This window comes from Kryptolebias marmoratus, linkage group LG21, assembly GCF_001649575.2.
Source record: "Kryptolebias marmoratus isolate JLee-2015 linkage group LG21, ASM164957v2, whole genome shotgun sequence".
Classification (NCBI taxonomy): Eukaryota; Metazoa; Chordata; class Actinopteri; order Cyprinodontiformes; family Rivulidae; genus Kryptolebias; species Kryptolebias marmoratus.
The window spans coordinates 20,092,681-20,119,543 of record NC_051450.1 but is presented as its reverse complement, the minus strand read 5'-3'; the positions used below and the strand labels follow the sequence as shown (position 1 = coordinate 20,119,543).

General features: G+C 36.5%; 1 protein-coding gene across 2 annotated transcripts in view; it reads left to right on the top strand.

The window, feature by feature from the left end:
* ctnnd2a (catenin (cadherin-associated protein), delta 2a) overlaps nucleotides 1-26,863 on the top strand; it is a 275,301-nt gene that overhangs the window by 101,080 nt on the left and 147,358 nt on the right. For both annotated transcript variants that reach the window (XM_037973227.1, XM_017429866.3), the window contains 3 exons: nucleotides 18,365-18,399; nucleotides 19,007-19,111; nucleotides 22,611-22,783. In XM_037973227.1, the coding sequence (XP_037829155.1) occupies nucleotides 18,365-18,399; nucleotides 19,007-19,111; nucleotides 22,611-22,783 (313 nt within the window). The remainder of the gene's footprint in view (nucleotides 1-18,364; nucleotides 18,400-19,006; nucleotides 19,112-22,610; nucleotides 22,784-26,863) is intronic.

Here is a 26,863-nt window from a genome sequence, read left to right as displayed (position 1 = left end):
TCTTTTTTTTTCATAAGTTCCTCCAAAAATATTCTCCTTCCTTTCTCATACCTTCTACACTCTAAAATAACATGTTCTATTGTCTCCCTTCTTCCACAATGTTGACAGTTTCCTGTATTGTGTTTATTATTATAAGTGTTTATTTATTTTAACTAGTGAACACCCCACACACGTCAAAAAATACAGCAAATAGTCTGAGTGGTTAGTGCTTCGTTTCTGCCGTTAAAATTTTCGTTTGTGCAGCTTTGGTTTCTGAGATATTAAAAATGATTTTTTAGGTCAACCAGAGGTCACCATCCCCCCGTCTTGCTTCAAAACAAACCAAAGTGGGCTACTTTGTTAGTGCTATCCCTTATGAGATAATGCATCATTTTCTTTCAGGTGATAACCGACTTCACCTAAATTGATGACTGTTGCCTGTGCTGGACATACAGTAACGGCAAAGCAAGCAGTTATTAATTACGTATATTATTGTGCAAGTTAAATTCTGCAGATTTTCAGCTGTTGTACAACGTGTACCTTCTTTTGTTTTGAACTTCAATAAAGATTTAGAACAAGAAAAAAATTGTCTCATTTCAAGAAATGTTTTCTCACCAGGGGGATGATGAAAACTTGTCATTGTATTCGACTCATTCTGGTATAAATAGAGGGAGACAATAGAACATGTTAGATGATAGAGCCGAGCGCGCACGGAGAGAGCCGAGCGCGAGCAGTTTGTCAGAGTTGAGCGGTCTGTACTCTCAAATCAGTGTCACTGCGCGCTCAACCTGGTGGCACGCGCGCTCAACTTGGTGGCACAAAAGTAACGCCATACATTTCTGAGTTTTTTTCTGAGTTGTGTTAAATTGAACTTACTGGCTTAGTCCATTATTTGTGGACAGCTTTTAGACTTCATTGTGTGGTTATCCTTTTACAGTTGTCTTTTCTTTTTTTTTCTGCCAGTACACCCTCCTGTTTTCGCCACAACTAAAATACTATCTAATTACATTCCTTTATCTCACTATACCTCACTCTTTTTCCTGTGTTGGGTGATAATAGAAGGATCCATCACACCATTAGCTGCAGGCGGTTTTATAAGCTCAGCAAAATGCTGCATAGAGAGAACTCAAATTACAGGCTGCTGCTTTACACCTTAAAATACGCCTTGTGTTTGGGCTTGTGTGTGTGTGTCTGTGTGAGTGATGATGATACTGCAAGTCATGCTACCCCTCTAATGACTGATGATGCATTTCCAAGAGGAGAGGAGAAAAATGATGGCAGGTGGCAACATCTCTCACAGCGCTGTCACCCTCACTGTCTATCTGTCTCCCTGCTTTTCACAGTGTTGTTTCAACTCTCTCCCCATCTATCTGTCTTTTACTCCTAAATTATACCTGGGCTTTTCCCAGTTCACTGGATGTAAAATGTCAGATATTCAGGAGTTTTAGCCAATTATAAGCTATATAATCTCCACCGTTCTCCACAGCTAAGCTTTTTGTGACCATTTGTACAAAAAGAATCCAAAGGAGGAGGTTTTCTTTAGGCTTTACAGCACAAAAAAGTCACCAATGACTTCCTTGGGGCTTTAGACTTGTTTTATTCTGTTAGATGTATGTGCTGCATTGAATACTGTCCATCATAAAAATTGATTACTGAAGCTTAAACCTGTTATTGTTAATAAATGAAACAAACTAGGCATGTATTCATCATATTTATTTGACAGATTCCAGTTTGTTCATACAAGCAAATGAATTTCATCTTTGATTTTCATCCATACAGAGCTCTTTGAGGAATTGTAGAAAACAGATAATCAACATAAATGACATTTATAAGATACGCAGTATAAGTTTCAAACATTGAAAATTACTCAAAATGTAAAACCTATCAAGCACCTCTGTGTGTTACAATCAAAAACAAATTAGTTTCTTACTGATATCATTTTTGCCAGTGTCTGTGTGTGTGTTGATTTGCTGTAGCTTTAGCAAAGTTTCTCATGGACCACTCAGCAATTTTTTTCTGAAACTCTCAGAATGTAATCATTGTCTGGACATCTAAAGCTCATTAACTTAAGGAGTCAACTCAATTCAAGATGGCCTCCACAGCTAATCAATCTTAGCCAACATAAAAATGGCTGTAACTGTCAAATTTACAGCTATTGAGAAATTTGGTGTGGTATTAGCTGAAAGTCATTCTCAAGCACTAACAGATCTTGCAATAATTCCATCATTTTGCAGTATAAGATCTTTTTAATTTAAAACTCAGTGGGCAATATGCATTCATTTTAGGAATATCAGACCTTTAATTTCTTTCTTGTTTTGAATTGATGTGGTTATGCCAAACAAATCCTCTCTGCAGTTTGCTGCTTCATTTGTTATTTATATTTGTTCCTGAAGGTGTCAGCAGCTGGTGACTCTAATGTCAGCAGCAAGGAGACAGAGACCTTCAGGGCCAACAGCAGCGGCGTGTTTGTGTTTGCACCCATGCGTATGTGTGTTCCTTCATGCTGAAGGGAATCGGGGTGTGTGTGGTTCATTAAACATGCAAATGTGAGCTTATCTTCCCCTTGCACCCCGATAGTGTTGAAAGTAGATAAGAACCAAACCATGCCAAAGAGGCAGAGTAAGTAAAAAAGTGTGTTGTGGGGGGGAAAAAAAGATACACTAAGATAAAATGCACAAACAGATGAATAAAAAATGCAGTATGGAAAATGAACATTTGAAGAAGGGATGTATTAAACTTATTTACTTGAAAAATGCTGTGAAAACTAATGCTCCTCAGGTGATTAAATATTTTTTGTGTCTCTTATTTATCTCTGATCCCATCAGTGTAAATGCACGTTGCAGCTACTGTTGCTACGTTCTGAATTAAAATGAATGTGCAGAAGAGCTTGGTTCTCACAGGTCAAAACAAGGTGATAAATTTGCATCTGATTGGCTGCTGGGAATTGGTTATCATTTGTATTTATGGATGTGTTTACTGTTGTCTTGTTAGTCAAAGAAGTCATTTGTTCTTGCCTCCATTTTCAGCTCTGTTATGTTTATTTCTGATCAGCGCCGAAGGGGCTTACGTTGCACCATAGTTACGCAGAACTCATTATGTAAACTTTGACAGCGTATGCATCATTTGATTTAGCTTTCACTTTACCTTTATTGCTGTTTTTCTGATGAACGGCATGTCATAGAAGGCACTTATATATATATATATTCTTATGTGAGACATGTTATTATAGAGGGATGGGATGTATTCTGTAAGTTCAACAAGTAAACAAGTATTCAAAAAAAAACGAAAAAAAAACCAGTGCTTTCATCTGTTCTGTTGCAAACTGCAGCTCAAAGTCAGGACCCAGGTACAAGCAGCTTTCACACAGCTTTATGACATCCTGACACATAAAAATACATCTTTGCTGTTTCTTTTGCTGGTGGATGAGGAGCACAAACAGCCATCCGTATGTCACTCCTAAATAGTGGAACAGACTTGGTTGTTTTAGAATTGCAGTTTAACGTCACAAGCAGAGCATGCATAGAAAGCATTAACAAGCATATGTTTTCCCCTGAAGTCGTAAAGCAATACAAAGGATCAAATGTGAAAATACTTAAGATTAGTTGAATGGATTGGAAAGTTTGGGGAAAGGCCCAAACTGGGATGAAATCCTGCAGGGTTGCTAAGTGGAAGTGAGACAGCTGTTTAGGTGGATGAGTAATCATGGAGCTGGGATTATGCTAAGTGTGACATGCCCACAATATACACAAACTTACACAAACAAAGAGAAAAAAGCAACCATAGCTGTGCAGAAACCCTAGTGGAGAATTAAAATCAAACAAACTTGGCTAAAACAAAACAGATATGAAGAGATGATTTTGGTCTCTGAAGTCATAAGTACTGCATGCCTGTTCCGACATTGTTTAATTTAATACACTGTCAGTGTGATGTACGTTTCTGTGTTTATACAATGTATACCATGTTATACAGCCTGTCTACTCTCATATGATCTCATATGTATGACAGGCTACAGTATGGTTATTGTTGTGCAGACTGTTTTCATTTAGGGATTTAAAATAGTAAAAAGGTCTTAGGAAACTGATAAATGAGAGGGACAGTGTGGGAAGTTTTTTTTTCTTAATTCTACCTTTTCCAGAATAATTAATTGTTAATTATTCTGAAGTAACTAGTTTTAAATATGGTTGCTGGTGACACTTTGCTGTCACACCAGTCCCAATGCACTCTACTGTGGTTGGACTCTTGCAAAATTGCAAAATGTCTGTCACTTTCAACCAGTGACACTTCTAAAATTATGTACTGACAATGTAAAGTGAACAAAAATACATTTAAATGTATGCCTTTATTCTGCATCATTACATTTGGTGTCTTCATGAATAGTTTGGCAGTTTGAAAGCAAACATAAAAACAGGACAAGTGATTGACTGGATTTATTCATTGGAACATAAAGTGGTGCATGTTCAGTGTGATGATGTGCCCCACAAAGCATCTTGTTCCCTCATAGACTTTAAGGATTCAGCTTAAAACAATAAAGCTAGAAATTTTTATTTCCTTTGTGCTGAAAGTTGTTGCTGAACAGCATTTTTCCAAGAACCATAGCTGAATGTGATGATTATATTTTTTTTTATCGCGACTTTTAGATTCTTCTAAATCTATTTTCGTTTTTATTATGACCCAAAGATTCAGGTAGGTGAGAATAATTTCATGACAGTCTACATAAATCTTTGAGAAGAGTTGTGGTTTTAGTCGCTTGCTTTTGTCGCTTGCATGTGAGCAAAAGAAGAAGTCTGAAGAGCAGACAGGTCTTTAAGGTTTAACATTTAACATTTTGTTGCAGTTTGTGGTCTGTGAGTAGATATCAGATTTAAATCACCCCTCATAGTTTTCATTTTTCATTCTAATTGGTACTTTCATGTTTTTATTTTTTACATCCACTACATTTGTTACAGTTGGGAAATGTTTTATGATTGCACATACACACATACCAATAAAGAGTGTTAAAGCATTCGTGAAAATGTGTGGACCATTTTGGGAACTCTTGTCTGGATTCCACTTGTGATACACAGCTCTTTGTCTTTGTGGAAGTCTCTGAAGTAGCATTTTCTCTCCAGTTACCACTACTTTAATTATTTGATAATGATTTATTTTACCAATAACCCCTCTGGCATCAGGGAGGGGGGTGGGGTATGGCTTGGCCCAGAGGCAAGATGGTCATTTGCCAATTAGAGGGTTGGAGGTTCAACCCCCAGACCCTGCAGCACGCCAAAGTGTCCTTGGCCATGACACTGAACACCCCCTCACTATTGATCTACTTATAATATAAAAGTGTATATAGTTTGTAAAGACACAAAAAAGTAATATAAAGCACTGTGTGTGTGAATGGGTGACTGAGAAACTATTTAAAGTGCTTTTAAAGAGTGCTCTAGACAGTAAGGCTGGACCGTTTACTATCACTGTCACCACACAGTAGCTGCTGGAGACACTGGACATGCAAAGATGTTCTCCTTCTGCCTCCTGTCTCCTCTTTTGGGCTTATTGTGGTGTTTCTTTGGCATTGGATTGTCCATCAGTCTAAAGCTATAATTATCAGTATATTGTGTAGATGTGTCCAACCTGTTTGAATTAGAGTTTTACATATACCTATAGGGGTAAATTGTTTCAGTCAGTAGTAATATATCTATACACAACATACAGAAATCACAACTGCTGATTACTGCAGGAATATTTAGTCTATTAGTCCTGCGTTTTGGCAACAAAAACCTGCGTCCAGACGGAAGCCACCAGTCTGGCCCTTTTCACTGACCTCAGTGAGGTTCTGTAAGACTGCCAGCAATTTTGCTGCACACCCTGACTATCCCCAAGCATTTGTTCCTTGTTCCTGAAATTAAAAATCCGAACCAGCAGATGAAGTTAAAAGTTAAAAGAGACTTAATAAAATACAAATAAATCATTCTCATTGAAAGTGGAATCCACATTAAAAACACAGAGCTTCAGATCAAAATGAATTCTGATGAGCCTTTTTGCAAAGTGAGTCCATTTGCACGTCAAAGGTCTGTCATCGAGAACAGTTTCCAGGTATTTATACTGGTGCACCATTTCAACATCTTCAGCATGAACAGCCACAGTAAAGACGACTAAAGAGTATTTTCTAAAATTACTGACCATTTCCTTTGTTTTTGAAACATTTGTCTTTAAAAAAAGGAGACTCACACCATTCAGTAAAGTTCTTTTTTAATCACTATTATTAATCAAAAGGTATTATTTATTCACTAAAGTTATTAATATGTTTCTTATAAGCATTTCATGGTGTCAGTATGTGCATGATCACAAACCCCTTTGTGGAGAAAATGTTGCCGCTTGTTGTAGAACAGATGGCTGTTTTACTTTTAACTTGGACACAGCAGCTTGCAGGGCTGCTGTGTCGGCATGCACATCGGCGACTCAGACACACAAACACTGGAGTTTGTGTATGTCTCCACTATTTACATTTAGTCATCACTCTGCAGGCTAAACTTGTTTTTTATTTTCATGATTCTTGTTGCAACTCTTCCACAAAATGCCAACAACTGTTGCAGTGTACTCTACTCATTCTCCCATAAATGTGGTGGCAGTTTTTGGACAAATGCTGCAGCTGAAAGAGCTTAAAATCTCAAAGCATTTTAAACATGCACTGCTGCTGCTTGCTTTTTTTCTTCCTCCTCCTTGTTTCTAAATGTGATGCCACAGCTTTTCTTTAACAACCTGACAGACACGTGTAACTGCAGCTGGAAAAAGATGAGTTACTTCCTTTTAGGTCTCCCAGCAACCAGTTCTGAACTTGGATGCAAGTTTAGTGTGCACAGTGCATACTGCTGTCTATATATGTAGGGGGCCTCACCATCCACTGTCCACAATTTTGTGATTGTTTACTGTTTGTGTCCACGTGTCATGATGTAATGTTCATAAAACTCCCTAAAAGATGGTGCCAAGAACACAACGGATAAAGAAGACAAAATTATACATAATCCAATGCACATACATACATACTCGTGCAAATTGAGATCTAGTAAATAAATATGTGCTGGATCTGACAGCTGCTTGATTTCATACATGCATACTTTTCCAATAAAATGAGTATTTCCAAAGATTGAGCTGTTTTTTATACATGAGGCTCATGGTCATACTTTGGTAACGCAGTAAAACTTGTACAGCTGACTGCATCATGTGAGTAGTCTAAATTTCCACGGCCATCAAGCCATCACAACATCTTTTCTTATTATTTCTCATTCTATCAATGTCAGCAATTTGCATTTGAAAAATAACATCTTTGTATTGACTAAAGTAAGGTATGTAGGAGGTAATATTGGTGCGTGGGATGCAATTTTCCTTACTTAATAATGTTCCATGAAAGTGAGATGTAGACTGAGCAGAGCTATGCATCCTCAATCACAAAGAAAGCAGTAAAACGTTCAAAAGCTGTGGCTGCTACGGTAAATATCCAGCAGGCTGTATGCCTGTGAATTACCTGCAGTTGTTATCACAGTTCCGTCTTTGACTCATACACAAAATATACCCTTTTTTTTTCTCTTACACTTTATCCTTATCAGCTTGCAAATCAAATTGTATTTCTGTCTGCTGAATGAATCGAAATTCTATGTAAGTTTGTGATGTCTGATCTTGTTTCTTTGTAGATAAAATGTTAAAAAGAACAAAAAGGAAGATACCAAGATCTGTCAAATTATTGGTACAAGATACAAAATCATAGTGTATATATATATATATATACATTTCCAAGAAAGTATGGATTTTAACACATTTGGTGCATATTTTTAACAGAATGCAAAGTAGTGTGAGTTTAACTGTAGCCAGATGGCCTTTTGTGTGTGTGTGTGTGTATGTTTAGGTCATAAATAGATTCTGTCATTTGCCAACCAAACACAGTGAAATATTGCAAATGCCATAGCAGCCAGCTCCTCTACTGCTATTTAATTAAACTGCCAACCTCAGGGACTCATTGCGTGTCACACTGCATCATTTTCATCAATCAATCACATCCATGCGTGCATATATTCCCCACATCCTGAATGTATGTGATCATGTGGGATATGTAAAAGTTCTTGTAATGAAAGACACTGACACAGACATTTGTTCTTTGTGTAAGAAAGCAGGTACACTATTCATTTTATCTTTTTTAAAAAAAAGCCATATCCAGTGTAACTTAACCTGGCTATAAAATGGTAATTATTGAACCAATGAAAAGTGAAACCAAAGAGTAATAACTCTGGGAAAGTGTACATGACTGTGTTATTGTTTTCAGGAGCATCAATGGCAATAAAAGCAGAATAGGAAATGATAGAAAAACCATCACAGGTGCATTGTGCAGCTCACTATGTCTCAGCAAAGCTCTTAGAAAAGGCTTATTGAAAAGACTGAGTTTAAGTCTAGTTCTTGTAAAAAAGATTTTAAAAAAGGCAAACCTGGAGAAGCTTTTTTTAATAGGCTATTAAGATGAAGATTAAAAGTATGAAGCTCGTGTAGAGCTATTATGCTGACCATACAGTGAGGCAGCAATGATCCTTTTGTTGAGTAAGGTTACAAGTGTGAAGGTGTGAGAACGAGTGCTTCTATGCAATGGTAATGGATCTCATGGGGCTTCCAAATAAAAAGATAATATAATGCCAGTATCTCACTGGTCTGCGAATGCTAGAGACTAGTTTGCAGCTCAAAACTACAAGAAAATGAACAAATCTTTTCATTGCAGTCTCACTGAATTTGGACTGTTAGTGACCAAGGGACCAACGAGGCATTTTTTTTTAAATTGTACAAATATATGCCCAAATATGTCCCTCCAACAAAGTGGAAGCTTTACAAAAAGCCTTGATAGCTCCCATTAAATCACTGGACTGAGTATCTCTTGAGTAACATGAATAATTTAGCATGTAAACTATCTTATTACCAGATATATGACTTTATTTTTAATCTAAACATAGCATGACAAAAGCTGAGTGCTTCAGTGTATCTGTGTCATATTAATGTGAGCCTTTGATATTGCTTTCCAGTTTATTTACAAGTCAACAATAGTGATAGTCAATGTAACATAACTTGTTGTCTCAACTAAACATTACTTGGACAGTCACGTATCAGCATGCAGAAAAGAATATGCCACAAGAAAACACTGCACCTTCTGGGATTCATCTGAAATGAACACATTTTGGTTGAATAGAAACACAACGTTGTGAATAGAAAGCATCACACTTTTAAAATCACTACTAATTAAAAAAGGCATGACTGACTGAACACCACCCAGGCCTAGTTGGGTGCCAATGGCTCTTTTGCGCATGCAGTCAGTCTCCAGTGACTCATATTAGATGAGGTCAAACTGTTTCTGACTGTGAGCCAGCACATCAGTTGACAAACTATGACAGCTGTTTCAGCCAGATGTTTTCACATTTTACCTTTAGACTCTGCTTCTGTCATGACTAATACTCAACTGTATCATGGTTATATGAAAATGTCTATTAAATCTGACAGTGGAGACTTTTCCTACTCATTCCTTTACAACTTAAGGAAAAAAAAAACAATAAAATAGGACTTTGTTTAAAATTAGCTTTTGACATATTGTTATAGATTGTGTAAGTTTGTGATTTATAACAAAATGCTGCATGACTTTTTTTACATTTGTATTATCATGCAAATATTAAAAGTACAGCATAGAGAATTGCAGCCCAGTGAGATACCAACCTAAGTTTAGTGTCCAAAGACAGCTGCTAATGTCCAGATGTAGACCACACCAAACGAGTGATGGGTGCGTAGAGTTATATTTAATAAAATCAAACACAGCAAGTCAGCACCACTGTAACATATCGACTGTCAAGCATGGTGGTAAAGGGGTGACTGTTTGGGCTGATTTTACCATCACAGGTCCTGAGCACTTTTCTGTCATTCAGCTGAATAGGAACGTCTGTGTATATCAAAGTATTCTAACATATCAGCCATGTGACAGCATCTATCTCTCAGCAGTTTTCTAAAACTGGGTCACACATTGCAACAACGATACCAGACACGTGAACCAATTCTAAAACAGAGTGTCAGAGAATAAAAGAATCACTGTGGCTTCATTTGTGCTGCAAATGAGTGAATGTGTGTAGATCTCAATGAACTGAGACAGTACTGCAATTTGTTCAGCTTTTGTTAAAGATATAATGTGTGCGTTGTTCATCTGAGACTGTATTTACCTAATCTTAAGAAACAATGTGGGCCAGGTGGTGTTTTATTCTGTCTCGAGTGATATGCAAACCTTCCTTTTACCATAATGGTGTGTTGTTAAATGATTGAACGAAACTTAAATTTCATATGTGCAGCAGAGCGTTTAATCTCTTGTTCAGTAACATGTCATAACAGTCTTGCTGCAGTCAGACTCGTTAGATGAGTATAAATATTAGACAATCTCTGACGGTGTGGAGCACAATAACACAGGGTGCACCCAGTGTCAGGCCTCCCTTTCCCTGGTGAATTATGCATGGAGGTATTCTCTGTGCTGGTGCAAAATTATGATTGTCCATCTGTCATAATAACTATAATAGCTCAGTGATTTAGATGCATACAGCAGATGTTCCTGAGCAGAATTAGTTTAACCCACGTTTCGTGCATTTAAACACCGTGGCATACAGACACACACATGCAGCATACGTGTTTTTACACCACACATATTCTGTAAGACTGTATGCATGTAACACCTGCATACAGTCTTTGGATTTTAGATGTTAATTTGAATTATTATTATTAGGATCAAAAATTATTTTTGCAAAAAAAAATTACAGATTCGGAGAAACTTGTTGGTACGCTTTCACAATAATTTAAAAGTAACTAAATGTGACTGTAAGAAAAGCTTCAGTTCAGTTTCATCAGACACAGAATCTTCTTTTGAAGCTTTAGGGCTTGCCAACATGCATTTTGGCAAATTTTTTGACTGGCTTTTTTGTGTTTTACTCTCAGTAGTGAAGCTCTCCTGGGCCTTCTTCTGTGGAAGCTATTGTAATTTAAAATGCGACAGATGGCACGACTAGAAGGTTTCATACCTTGACCTTGGAGTTAAGTTTGAATGGTTTTGGATGATTTCTTTGTCACTTTTTCTACCATTCAAATTATCTATCTGATCAATCTGGGGTTGCATTTCCTCTTGCATCCACATCCTGGGAGGTTGGCTACAGTTGACTGAGGTACATGTTCAGTGTGACGCTCACTTATAAGCTGGATGTCTGATGAAAAAGGTGAAAAGCTTCAAGGCACCTGTGGTACAAAGTAAGGTCCAACACTTAGTTTGAAAGAGTAACGATTTCTTTGTGATATCAACAACAAATCATTTCTTGTTATATTTTTGTTTACTACGTCACTCACTAAAGATATTCAGATAACTGAATTACATTTCATGGGAAATAGGGCTGCGGTAGCTTGGTGGTCGTTGCCGCTGTCTCGTGATCCTGAGGCTGCCAGTTCAAGCCCAGGTTGCATGAGGTAAGGTATCTAGCATAAAACAATTACCAAATATTTCATACAGGTTTACTCGCTGTGGCGACCTCTTCAGAAGGGAGCAGCTGAAAGAAAAACAACATTTCATGAAAAATAAAGCATTGCTTCAGTGAGCTGTAAAGGTACAAATAAATTTATCTGTAACAGTTCTCAAAAGAAGTACATCTACCTTAAAATAACTACATGCATTGATATGTTTACACAAAAGGGTGTGTGATTGTTTCTTTCTTGATTTACATTTTCACCCTTGCAAGATGTTAGGATAGACTTATGTATTTGAGTGTATAGGGTTTGGGAAAGAAAGTGAGAAAGAATAAAGTCTAAAAAAGTTTAAATATCTTTATTAGAGTTGTCAATACCATGAGGCATTGTTATAGAGGTTTTGTTGCAGCTGTCAGTATTTAGGCATTACAAGTTATTTCAGATAACTTTGACTAGACAATTGTCCTCCAGCCCCACTGTTGAACTGTCATTCAGCTGTCATCCTCACAAAAGTTTTTCTCAGCCTTGGTGTGAGCACAATAGAACTGAATAGACTATGAGAGAACATGCATACAAGTACGTATACGCACAAACACACACATATAGTCAAAGAATACCAGCCATATATGCATCCACATAAACAAAAGCACATTATGCCTTTCACCTTTAGTGTTTTGACGCATTTTTGTTCATCTGACTGAGTGCGAGTTTCTTCTTTTATCTCACAATGTCATCTCACCCACTCCTAACACAAAAGAATCTTCAAAAATATCTCCTTTTTGCTCACACAGACTCACACTCACAACAACGCACACACTCGTATTACTCCCACTTCCTAAGGAGAACAGGAGCATCCTCCCCTGCCATGACTGACTACTGTTGCAGTGTCACTGTCATGTTAATGATGATGGAGTGCAACATGCTTTTGTAGTAACAACCACCAATGGGAAGATATATATTCATACAACAGAGAGATCTGCAAAAATAACCGAGTAGTTCCCAAACAAATTCCATTCTTCAAAGTGAGTGTGTAGATATTTTTGCAAAAATTTTTGGCTTTGTTTATCCCTCCACAGAATCAGCTGCATCTCGTAAACGTTTGACTCAGTCAGTAAATGGCTTTGGTTTTTCATTCTGCTATTTTCAACTAGAACAAAAAATTGTTTTGAGAAACAAAATGGAAAGACGGGTTATAGATGCCTGCAATGACTTGGTCGTGTGAATTTTTGAAATTGGTTCAAAATTCAGGCGAAATGAGAAAGAGGCTCTGTGAATTATGCAAGAAAATTGAGACACAAAATCAATCCTTTTTGGAAATTTTCTTGTGAATTACATTCACAATTTGTCGTCAACAGTAGCAGCCCAGCGGGACGCTAGCTAAAAGTTTTTACAATTCTATTTCCTGCTGGCTAACAGTAGCAAACTATGCCACATTGCACCATGCACCAACTTTGTGTTTATGAGTAGCATGAATATTACCTCATGTGACCAATAAAAACTACATACAATCAAATTTTAAGATACCAAGTTGTATACAATAAAAGAGAACAACGTTTATCATATTGTTTGCGTCGTATTTTATATTTTTATCTCTTTGTAACTTTGTTGTCCCAATCTGTAAACGTCTGATAATGCATGTCGCAGTGTGCATTCATGGAATGTAACTAAACTGAATGACCTGGCTGTAGAGAATGTACTTTTATGTACAGTATGTGAAAGTATAAACTGTGATCTGTCCAGAGTGTACCCTGCCTCTTGTACAGTAACTGCTGGAGCTAGGCACCAGCTGCCCAGTAGAAAAGAAGTGGGTAAAAGAAAATGGATGGATGAATGTTAGTATGCTTGCTGAGTCAACATGCGCACATATCCACACCGGCAGCCTTATCGTGAAGGGAAAATGTTCTTAAGTGTTGCTATCTGTGAAGAGAGAAACAGCTGGAAGATTTGAACAGAACCTTGTGGCTCTTTCTTAGTTGTTTTCCTGCTGAGAAAGTCAAGCCTAATATTAAAGACTCATGAAGGATGTGATCGGTTGATTCCTGTGTAGATGACTATTTTATAGATATGACTCACTGATAAAAGCAAAAGCATGATCTTTTTTTTTTTGCCTGTGTGTTCATTTGTCTGTAGCATTAGCAAAATATCTGATAAACCAAGAAACATATTTTAATAAAACTCTCAGGAAATATCCACTGGATGTACATCTTCAACTAATAAACCTTTGGAAACAAACCAATTTCAAGATGGCCACCACAGCCAGCTGACCTTAGAAAACACAAATGTGGCTATAAGTCATATAACTCAATTTTACAGATATTTAGCAAAAGATTGATGTGGTACTAGTTGAAATTATTTTACAAGGCACAGTCCAAGTATTAAATATTAGGCAAGATCTGTGCTTAAAATTTTGGTATCAACTGTTGGAGTCAACCCTGATTGTCTGTTAGCAAAATATCTCATCAACGCGACACAAACATTAATGAAACTTTGCAAAGTAACCATTAGATGTACATCTACAACTGTTGAACTTTTGGATTCAGTTAGCCTACACAGCTAATTGACCTTTGTCAACACAAACATGTCCATAACTTAGTCAGATTTACAGATATTGAGCTAAAATCTGGTGTGGTAGTAAATGAGAATCTTTCACAATACATACTTTGTGTGTGACATCTTGTAATATTGTTTGAGAATGCACATAACCTTATTTTTAAGGTTTGACCAAAATGGCTTCAAGTCCATAATTTCTCAACATGAAATGTCAATTTTCTGTCATGAAAGGTGGTGGGCGATATGCATTCCTTCAGGTAATGCTACACCTTTTATTAATTAATGCATTTTTGCACCTAATTGTGTGTGTTGTTATTTATTTACCCAAATAGTATGTTTTTTGTTTTTTTCCAAACCACTTGCAGCAGAAGCAGATGCTTGTACTAGTAAAATTGAAGAACCTATAAAAATGTTTCACTTTGAAATTTATTATTTGGTGTCACTGAAATACTATTTCTGTCACATCTCTGAGAGATTTACCTTAAGTCTTTAAGTTTTTAAATGTCCCCCTTAACTCAAACAATCACACAGGTACACGAGTTATAAATACTTTTTGAGCACATATTTATGAATGCTTTAAAAAGTGTGTTTGTGTGCGTTTGGCTTTCTTAGGGAACGGTAGAGGACGGTGTCTGTTGATCTAAACCGAGGGATGGTTAAAACTAGTATAGTGAATTGAAAATGTCTTATGAATATAGACTTGCTGTTAAAAGTGAGGCACTGGCTTGCGGGGTGTACTGTTGTGGCGTTGCTGCCGAGGATGTGCAATGTTGTGGAATAATGCTGCACTTATTAAATTTCTCTCGGGTCTATTGGTTCTCTGAGATTCTCTGGCAAGGCTTTCTTTCCCTCTCCCTCATTTCTCTGTTTCTTTACCCACCAACATGGTAAGGCAGAGTTACAGAGTCGTTTGCTGTTTTCTCTTTTATCTTTCTTAGAAATTTAGAGAAAGGAAATGTTTCTGACTCCACTTGTCACAGCTGGATAGATATCCGTTGACATGTTTATTCCATGAAGAATAGTTTCATCTCTAAGAGTTCATGTAACAAGATAATTTATTTTCTCCTGCATAGTACAAAAGCGATGTCTGGCTTACTTGCAAAAATAATTGAAAACAAATGAAACTTCTGATGACTAAAGTCACATTAATGTTTTCATTTTAAAAGAATCTTTTCAATGCTTAATTGTAAGTCACATTCAGGCACCTAATCAAACACATAAAAGGAAACTAGGTGCAGCTGCACCTTTATAATTTACTCCTGTGAGAGGCAATGAGTGATTAATTGCCTCATTTTCATTTTCTTTGAAGGGTGAAGCATTTAAGGTAATAACCTTTTGGTCACAGAGCAATGAGTCTGTCTTTCAGGAGTTCTTTTTTTCTGCTGACAATTACTAACAGCTCAAACATATACGATATTTATCTACAAAACAAATGTCAAACAGGTAAAGTAAATTTTAAATTTAATCTCTCATTTCATATATTTATTATTTTATAACAAAAACAACTTATGAATTAGACAAATCATTGCATGCACGGAGCTTTAATCACTTTTAAATTAAGAAATCAGTCAACAATATTTTGCTTCAGTAGGTTCCTTAAATAAAGGAAAAAGAATATAGTATATAATACAATGTAATGAACATTATGAAATATTCTAAAAGCAAATAAGAATTTTTAAATTTAATGAAACTAATTTAGAATTGTCCCTCACATTATTACATTTGGTGATTCAAAGACAATATTTATCACCAGTACATTATAGTTATCAGTAGGTATTTTATAATTACTTTGAAAATAGACAACAAACTGCATTGTGTGGACAAGATATGTGAAATTCACAAAACTGTGAGCTGCTGGTTAAAGGTGATGGATCTAAATCATGTGGGTCAAAAACGGGGTGTTGAAAGACGCCACTTTTGTAGCTTCTTCAGTTTAAAAAAAAACAAACAAATATATTTAAACAGCTGGTGCTAAGATGCACAAAGAAAGGGTCTTTCACAGTGAAAATATGTTTTGGTCTTGTTGGTCAGCATTCAATCATTTTTTGAAGATTCCCACTGGGAGGAGTCCCTGGGGCAGACACAGAACTCATCGGAGGACGTATGTATCCTCTCTGACCTGGAAATGCCTTGGGATCCCCAGGAGGAACTGAGGACTGTCAATATGGAGAAGGATGTCTGGGTTTCCATCCTGGATCTGTTGCCAAACACGGATAAGTAGCAGAAAATAGATAGATGGATGTTCCATCATCTTTATTGTTTTGTTGATACCAGTTTCTAAAACTAAATTCAGTTAATGAAAACCAAAAATAACATTAATTTAAACAACAAGAATAGATAGTGACTCCTGAGAGGAAAGCTCTTGCTTCTTACATCTTTTTTGGCAGAATACCAAATAGTCTAAGCAGGACACATGCACAGAAGCTCAGGATCCCAGATGGACTAATGATGTAGATGAAGTCAGATGAAGGAATCTATATGTATCAGTTAGTCTGTCCATGTCTGCATTGATTACTCAGCGACTGGCTCAATACTTGTCTCTAGCTTCTTTTTACGCTTGTCCTGTTCCTTCTGTCCACTTTGTCTTTTTCTTTCTCCTCAACCCACCGTTAGTCGCTGATCAATTCCCAGCAACCAAGAGTATGTATGTGTTTGTATGGGTGTGACTATCTGTTGAAATGTCCACAACATCATCAGTTTTAGCCCTAAAGGATTATAATGAATCCACTCGGCATTATTCTATAAACATTACTTACAAGGAAAATGACATTTAGAAGTCAATTTTATTTTATTTATTTTGAGTTGGTGCAGAATTGGATTCATAAGAACACTGGGCAGTTTTTCAGTTCACCTCAGTCCATCTTAAAGTTCAGCTCAAGAGAAGGTCATGCCATTTCTAGATCTTGCATAATAGATTTTTAACTTGATTCTATAGGCTCTGCAGTGACAGGTGTTAACAGACATTGGTCTTCAGAAGTATTGCTGAGCCCATATTCATGGTTTTCACCACTGAATCTTGTCTGATACACTGATGTCTGGGTTCCCAAAGATCACAGCAATTCTTTGAGGGATTTCTGTGTGTGTGTGTGTGTGTGTGTGTGTGTGCTATTATGTATACTTAAAAAGAAAATCTTCTAGCTCTTTGGTGTGAAAATATATTTCCAAGTTTACTGAAGCAGTCAGTCACACCGTGGTGAATTCCTCCTCTTTCTTACATCTCAAGAACTGTACTTTGTAAATACTCATCTAGACATTATGTTATTATCCTGCTACTTTTGGGCAGAATAAGAAATTTGTAAAACAATCTGACATGTCAGCATTCAGCATTTGTTGTTTTTTTAACTTTACTCAGCTGTGGAAGGATTAAAGCAGTGGTGTTTTAGATTCTGACCCACAAAATAACACATAAAAACATAATAAAAAAGTAAGAATAAAGACATAATGACAATACAAGAAGCTGAAAGTCATATTATACTACTTTGCTTTTATGACTGTTGTTTTATCTTTTGTGGCCATTATTAAATTTGCTTTAAGCAATCATCTTTAAATTTTGTTTGATTTCTGGAGATCATTTCAGGACCCACAACTGTTGTGACCAACAGTGGCGATCTGGCTCCAATTCTTTTAAGGACTGTCATAGATGATCACTTACTTTAAGCAATCTAAATCAATATGTACTTTATACCCCATGATGAAATCTGTGTTTTTCAACCACCTTATGGCTCAATTTACCTTTTAACCAAAAGGCTTTTAACTTACATATAGTATCACCGCTGAAGGTTTAACAATCCGCTGGGGCTTTTCTGATTTAAAGACTAATTTTATTCCTTGGCATTTAAACCAGACAGACTTATTTTACTCTTATTTCTAGCCTGTATTGTATTTAAGTGTATTTTATTATTTTTCTGTTTTTATTTCTTTAATTTGAAGATTTCTTGACCTGTGATGTATACAGCACTTTGGTCGACATATGCTGTTTTTAAATGTGCTTCTAAATAAATGTGACTTGACTTGACTTTCCTCCACGTACTATGGTTTCCTTCCACCGTCAAAAAACATGCATGTTGGATTAACCGGTGAATCTAAACTGCCTCGGATGTGAGAGTGTGTGCGTAGTTGTCTGTCTTGTGTGTCTTTGTTTTGGTCTTGTGATGGAGTGACCTGTCCAGGATTCTCCTCTTCCCTGTGACCTTCAACAAGATTGAGTGGGTACAGAAAACGAACGGATTAAATGGGCACGTTGGAATCTTCCATGTAATGTGCCCTTTATATAATGGTTGTGCTGGTTTTGTAACTTTGTTATTGTCTTTGTAGTAATTTTTTTAATAACTGTATGTTTCCTTTTCAGTTCAACTGATGAGCAATTCCGTTGGAACGCTCAAGGTATAACTCTCAATTTATTTATTTTTTGTAATTTCCAAGCACTTCTTCTCACATGTTGGACCTAAACTCTTGGTTGCATGTTGCAAGAACTCCAACAGGGTTTCTTTCAGTTTATGTCTGACTGATATTTAAAGACACACACACAGAGAACCCCCAATGTTTTTATATTTTTAAGTGCATACCAGTAATTTTTGGTCAGAAACACTGATTTGCATATTTAATTGACACAAAGTTGACTGTACACCCACAATGACACATAAATGGTATAGAAGAGTCTTGTCACATCAAGTTGTAATCTGTATGTGTGAATGCCAAAAACATACATAATTTGCATATTTTCTCATTCATCTCATGTTTATTTGCTACTTATATGTGTGCAGCCCTTTTTGATCAGCTCTCTGGGCAGATTTTCTAGTGACCTATCTTTAATATAAAAATGCCCTACAGCTCATGAACAAGTTATAACTTTTAGGTTTTATAAACTATTATTGTAGAGGACAGAGTTACCAGTACTGAGGGATGTCAGTCTGTTCCTGTCTCATTTCTTTGTGTTTTTTTTTTCTGTTCTCTTCTTTGAGTTTGACCTATTGTCTGTTCTCTTTAACAGCAGATGGACAAAAGGATATCGAGGATGAGCTGACCACAGGTTTAGAGTTGGTTGATTCCTGCATTCGTTCTCTTCAGGAATCAGGAATACTTGACAGTGGAGAACGTAAGTGAACTTATTAGCATTGGCGTATGTGTTTAAATAAAGCCACGTAACTTCAGTGCAGTGTGATTTATTTATTTTTGAAGACCGAGTCCTGAACCAGCATATCAGCATATAGAGAAGGGTTTAATTACTGTTTCAGACTTAAAACATGCTTTCGCTGTTTATTCCATTTTTATAAAAGGAAACAGACTGCAGTTTAGGAGTTTAACTATAAAGACCAAATGTAATTTTGTTAAAAATAAAATTCACTTCTAACTGTGAATGTAACAATTCCTTTGCACATAATCTAGTGGTAATAATCACATCACATTTAGTATTTTGAGTTATTGCCATTTAACTGCACCATATTGCAAATATAATTTTTTGAGGTAAAAAAAAATAAATTAAATTTGAAGTATGAATGAATTCCAGTCAATGTGTTATGCAGGGTTGAGTTAAATGGGCTTGGCATTTATTTTTCAAGTCGTTGGCTTTGAAACACTGCATTCCCATTTCACTCGTCCACTGACCTTTTTGATACTTGATATTGATGTAATGACATTTTAAGAGCTGACAAATGATGTATTACAAAGAAAGCATGTGATCTCCAGTACCATTAGAATGTGCTGGCTTGTGCATATGTGAACATGCAGACACAAACAGTTTGTATGACAGCAGAAAGCATTGATAAACCTCAAAAAGTTGGTTTTGAAATATTCACCTTGTTTGCTTTTGCTGCTTTGCTTTGATAAGAAAAAAAAAAAAGATTGCCTGCTCTAATACTTGTTGAACAGCTGGGAGATATGTCAGATAATTAGATTCCTATCTTGTTTACTGAAAGTGCCGGAGTCCCTGTCACTCCTGTCCAAATCAAATGCACCATGTACACTTTTATTACCAACGCTCTCTTAGACCCAGCTGTTTCACTCAGGTTGCACACGCAATGAGCAAATCTACTAAGATTTAATCTGCTCATGTCTTAATTTTCTCAGCACTGCAAAAATGTTAAGCTGTAATAAAAGAAGTATTGCCATGTTAGTATCTTTATTGAAGTAGTTCTTTCAACGTGGAAGCTTTTGCGATAGATTCTGAAGCATCGAGTGATACAACATATAATTTATTTTGCAAACACATAATAAAATGTACCTGTCTAACCACTTACAAGCCTAACCTTTACTATAATACTCCAGCTCTTGTATAAACAATATGTTGATGTTTATACAAGCCCTGTTGTTTACAGTTTTTATCATTGTTTACTGATGTCATAAAATTCAAAATTACCTCAAATCTTCCATAAATTAAACAAGTCCTCAGTTTAAACATTTGAAACGTTTACTGTTCAGTTGTTAATAAAACATGAGTTTATGAGATTTGCAAACTTTTGTATTCAGTTTTTAAAGAAAAATTGGGTCCATCAAACTTTGAGAATAAAAAAAAGGTGCTAATGCAAAAAAAAACAACAAAAAAAACAAAAATGATGAGTGACTAAATTTTTACCATATTTTTCATGACAATAAGGGAACCCATGTTATTTATTTCACATTGTGTTATGTTTAGGTGTCTGTTGAAAGAGGAACACTGAGTAACAAAGGCAGAGCAGCAAAGTGGTATCTATTGTTCTGAGAACAACATGGATGGATGGATTTGACAATTTTGCAGACATGTTTTGTGAACATGACAGATATATTTGTTTACATTAGAACACTATATTTGCAGCAAGTAAACAGAATATAATAAAACCCTAGCTATCTAGCTTTCATTAGCCCTTAATGAAGCTAATAGAAATGTCAAATTTCCATCACAAATAGCTTAATGGTTCCAGCATTTTACATCCAGGCAATTACTATTATACCAAAATATTTCCTATTATTTGTCTATTCATTCCAAATGAGCTTTAGATTGCATATATAATTTCAGAAATTCAATCGTTATGTTACACAACACACACAAAGTAACCAAAGGCTGAGTGATGATGAGTTTGGGACCTCCTACACTGACTGCGTAACACAAAAGTGCTGTTTAATAATTCATAAAAAGCGAGGAATGAATCAAGATGAGAGAAGACAAGTCTTCTGAAGGCGAGAGGCTGAGGAGTTGATCTTGGCTCGGCACAGAGACTCAAAGGGAGAAAAAGATCCAGAGGGAAGACAAAAAGAGCAACACAGAGCAAGCAAACAGATATGAGAGAAGAATGAGAAATGACAATACTGGGTTTTTTTTTTGACTAGATGTAGCTAACTACTCAACACTTGTTACAAGTTTTAAAAGGGCAGATTTATTACATTTGAAACACTGGAAATCATGATTCTAAGACAAAGAAAGTGATCCTAGTTTAGATCTTTACCTTGTTATATGTAATGTGTAATATAAATTATACTAACATGACCTGAAACTGAAGGTAAGAGATTTCTTGAAGAAACGAATACTGCTTTTGCCTGTCATGCCAGAGTTTTAGACTAAAATCATCTTATGATTTAATGCCATTTAGGTCAAACCTTGAAAATGACAGTATGCACAATTTCATTCCATATTGCAATATCTGCATGATCTTTTATTGCTTGGAATATGTCAAATTTGGCTCAATTTCTGTAAAATACACTCAGGTATAGACATGTTTGTGCTACAGTAGATTAACTGGGGTGGCCATCTTGAATTGGGTTGACTCCAAATGTTAATTATTTGAATATATCATTAAAATCTGTCCAGTGATTCACAAGATCTGGATTCATTATTACCTACTTTAGCATTCAGCGGTGGGCAATAATAAGCATTTTGTTACAGTCTGACATAACATATACTAGTTTTACCATGTCACATCAGACATTTTGGAATATAGTTTATATTAAACACTACCACATGATATTTTTATTCCCAATCAACACAAGCTTTTGTGCACAGCGTAGAAATCAGTGTATGACAGATTTTTGCTGATACAGTGCATTAAATTTAGTCTCCATTAACACTCTAGATATATTGAGTCTCCTACAGTGTATCGAAGGGAAACTCTGTCATTTAATAAGCCGTATTCCATTATTCTGCAATGCTCATCAGCAAATAAACAAATAAATGAGTGTTAAATGATTCAGTCATGATTTATCTGCTTTTACCAATAGTCAAGAGAAATGTTGTTCAAACAATAAGTGAAACTCAGCGTGCTTAGGGAGGTAAAGTTGAAGTTGTTAGATCTTTCTTCTACCACAACTTTTCTTCTCAGCTTCCCTTCTCCCCGCTCCTCCTTCTCTTCCTATTCTCTCTGTTCCTCTGTTTCTCCCTTCCTCTGCTAATAAATTATGTATGCCATCTCCAACTCACAGAGTGCTGCACTGCTGCACTATCTGCTCTAAATTGCTGCTCTCCCTTTTCCCCATTTCACTCTTTGCCTCTCAATCTCTCCCCTTCACGCCCCCTCTCTTTCTCACTCCTAATCTCTCACTCTCTTTGCTCACACACACAAAACTCAACTGGAACCCCCACCCACCACTCCCATTCAACAATACACCACTCCTGTCTCAACTGGTAGGACCGGCTCTCCTTTCCCAGAGTTCCTTGCAGCTCAACTCCACCCCGGAGGCTTCGCTCCAGTACTCTGCCAGCTACCATAGCAACCAGACCCTCGCCCTCAGCGACAGCATCTCTGCAGCAACTCCTCAGCGCAGCGGGCAGGTTGGAGGAGCGGTACACAGCTACAACCAGGTAGGACACGGTGCTGCAAAGAAATGGCAACGAGGACACAAAGGCTGATGTCGATAAAAATACAGTTTTAAGGATGCTGCTATAAGAAATTTGTGCAGAAGACTTCCACACAGCGTCGAAATCCTTTACCTTTGAAGTTAAGTTAGCTGAAAACAGTTCTTTGCAGTTTAAATGTGCAGCTGCTTCCACGGCATGCAGGTTTGTGAAAAAATGTAGTTTTTAAGTCTTTTTGATAGGTAGATATTTGCACAGATTCTCATTTTATTAACCTCTTAAAAGTCCATTTGTGGCAGCTAGCCTTTAAAGCAATTCATTGCATGTGTTTTGACAGTTTTAAACAAAGTGAGAGACTGAGACAAATTGGTTAAAGCTTTTTAGAGGAAGGCAGGTAATCAGAACCAAAAAGGAGGAAAAGAATAACACACAGAGGGAGAAGCTCATCAAGCATCGAGTTTAGAAGGACTTTAGAAATAAAGCTAGATTCAAAGTCAAATATGAGTCGCAGGAGCTAAAAAGAAATCCCACCTAATTACTTTACAGCCTACAGCAGCCAATTATTTCCAATTTTCAAGTCCCTAACATATCTGTGGTAATACCGCAAACACATACACACTCAAAGTTGCAGACACCCACGCATCTGCCTAATCAGTGAGCAGCTGCAGTGCTTCATTAAAAAATATTTCCACTGTCTGGAACAAATGTTCTATTTGTGATGGATGATTATGGAATAAAAGTAATAGAAGTATTTCAGATCAGTGATTATGAACTGGGGATCGCACCTCGTTGTGAAATCCTTGTTTTTTATGACATGTGTTTTCTGTCAGGTTGAAATTGATGAAAGCATGAGTGTTTGTTGCTTATTTGCACATGTTTCGAGAAATAAAAAAGAAAAGGACTTGTTAATCTGTTTTTCTAAATGTATTTATTCATCCCCCCTCCCCCCCAGAGTCACACCGAGGCACAAACAGAACTGGGTTCACATCAAGCTTAGGAAGTTTCCCTTTATAAAAATGGAATAAAGAAGGAAAATATAGAAGGAAACAACTTGATAGGAATCGAGATGGATGGGTCGTTAAGGGGTGAAAGGAATGTATATTCTTTCTGCAGTCTTCCTGTCCTCCTTTCTCATCGCTCATCCTCCTTCCCTGTTCTTTCTCCTCACCATCCCTGCCCATGTGAGCATGTGTGTTTGTGTCCACTCTCCTCTGATGTTTTGGGCTTGTCAGTGTAATGGGGATACTGCTGTCAGCAGGGCTTGTAGCTCATGAATAGCTTTATGTATGCCAGAAATGCGAGATAGGGAGGTTTAGCTTGCATGCAGGCACAGTACGTGAATAGTTGGTGTCTTTTTAAGGCTTTTGCACCTGGATGTGCACAAACAAGCTCTTGTTACATGCCTTCATTCAATCATGTGTGTACACGACTACATTTCTTTAAAGTTTGGTTTAAGTAATTGCTTTAAGAAAAAGGGGATAGCAACGGAAAGGTTTGGCATGTTTGTTCTCTTTTGTAGGGTATTTATAACCCTGAGGATCTGTCCTTTAATAATGCATGCTTACATGGCACCTCAAACATCCTTGTCTTTTACTTGAGAAGAAAAGAAGCTTGATGACTTACAGCGGAATCGCCATCATAAAGTGTGCCAGACTCCCTTTCTCTCTGTTAGTTACCTCAGCCAACAGTTAATCTTTTACTCATCATTTATTTACACATCCATTTACGTGTCGATCCATTCATCCATCACTCTGCACTCCATATGTGTCATTTTCATTGTTGCACGTCTTGTACTTTGAAGCATTTCAAACACAGTTTTAAATTTTGAACAAAACAAATGATTATAAATTATTAATATGGTTCCAAAGCTGTTATGTGGCTTGAATTTCCTTTGCCGTAGAGCTTCTGTTGGTTTCATCAAAACTTCTGGAGACTTACAGAGCTGGTTTAAGAAAAATCAGATACAAGTTCCCATCATTATAATGGTCTTCTGACTGAGAAGAATTTTAGTTTTCCAGTTTTATTTAAACAAAGAAATGAAATGACTGTGCACAAAAACTTTTTAATAAGTCTCTACCTCAAAAAAAAAAGTTACTCTAATTAGGCATGGCTGAGATAACCTTGAGCAGAAGTACCACATATTAAAACAAAAATCTAAAAACATAAATTCTTTTTTTTTATTTTAAAACAGAAATGGGAATTCTATTACTACTGCTGTCTGAGAAATATCACATATTGCTTAATAATGATCATATTATAGGATTGTATAGGACTGAGAGGACACAAGAGAATATGTTGACAGTCACTTCGTGTCAGCTTTTTCCTGCACTCAGGACAGATTTTAAACCAATTTGTGATCAGCTTTTGTATTTATAACATTTATTTACAAATATATTGAAATTTTTAATTTAATCCCAAGTATTGATATTCATTTTTAAGTTTTACATCAGTCAGAAGGTTGTTTTAAAACAATGATTTTTGTAACAGATTGTAGAGAACTTTCTGCTTCTTTGTCAGGAACATTCAGGAAGTTGTATATAAGTTTCATGTCTGTCACTGTGAGACATACACTTGTCCTTATATAATTGTCCTGTCTTTCAGTCCCTATCTGTCTCCTTTCTGCTTCTCTGCCTGTTTGTTTTCATAAGTGGTGTGTCAGATATTTTTTTTTTTTATGTGAAGACATTTGTTCCACTCACAAAATCACCCCTTTCCAAACAATGTGGGGCTGAAATCGAAGGTTTGTTGTCTCGAACAGATTCATTCTGGTTTATTGTAAAATAGAAAAGAAATAAAACCATGGACGTCCAATGGAAACACAAGAGGATACAGTGTGCCTATTCATGCAGCTATATTTAACACAGGGAGATTTGCTGAGCAGGCATGCGTTTCCCCTACCGAGGTGTGTGTGCACAACAAGGCAGCTGCAAAAATTAACACCTGGAAACCGTTACAAACACTACCTCAGTGCGTGTAGGTGTGTGTGATGTTAGGTTTTATCAGAATTTAAGAGTCTGAGCCACTGGTGCATGTTAGCCTTTGATTGAAATAAAGTATGACAGCCAGATAACTTTTTAACTATTAGACTATTTAACTATTTAACAGCAAAACACCGAATGCAGATAAATGATCAAGAACAGAGTTCTCATTGAAGTGGTAAAGAACATCCAAATGTTTTATTTATGTAACACGTTTGTGTTTGTAGTGCAAACATTTACGAATTATCATATTTAAGTTCAGGGAACAGAAAGTTCATTTTTTTCTTCTCTGATAGTTTGAGTTGTATTGTTTGCAGTAATAACAGCCTTCCAAGGTGACTCAGTGACTGTGTGCTTGTATAATGCAGCTTTGTTCGATTGTAGATGTGTCATAGCAGTAATAATGTATTTAAATTGCAATTACGGCTTAAACATAACATTTAAAGCATGCGAGCCTCAGCGGAGAGCTGACGTGTATTCCTGCTTACTGGCCCTGGAGCAAACAGGGCATTTGTGTATTTCTGCACTTGAACTGCAAATCCTGTTGATTTACTCAGAGGAACTTAACTTGTTTGTGATGAATTTACTGCAATCAAATTTATTTGTTGTATTATTCATTCATTCAAACTTGGCTCAAATGAAGACAAGACTAACAGTTGATGTGATTTTCACAAGTTGTTTCACCTTACAAAACCAGTTTGATCAAATTTGCATTAATTGCAACATTTTTATTATTTGTCTGTTAATTTGAAAGGCTTTTATGAGAACAAATAATGTTATGATCTGCTTTATTAGGCCCGAGCAGCGACAGCGGCTGCGAAGGCCTATTGTATCTCTACTGTTTATTAGGCCCGAGCAGCGACAGCGCTGCGAAGGCCTATTGGATCTGTACTGTTTCTTATTATTAGGCCCGAGCAGCGACAGCGCTGCGAAGGCCTATTGGATCTGTACTGTTTCTTATTATTATTTTTCTTGTCCGCATAGAAACGCTAATTTGGAGGTTTAAACATATTCAAAAAGTCACCAAACTTTACCCAAAATTGTCCCCCGCGAAAAATTTTAGTATTTTAATGGAATCAAAAATGGGCGTGGCAAAACTGCTCCACAG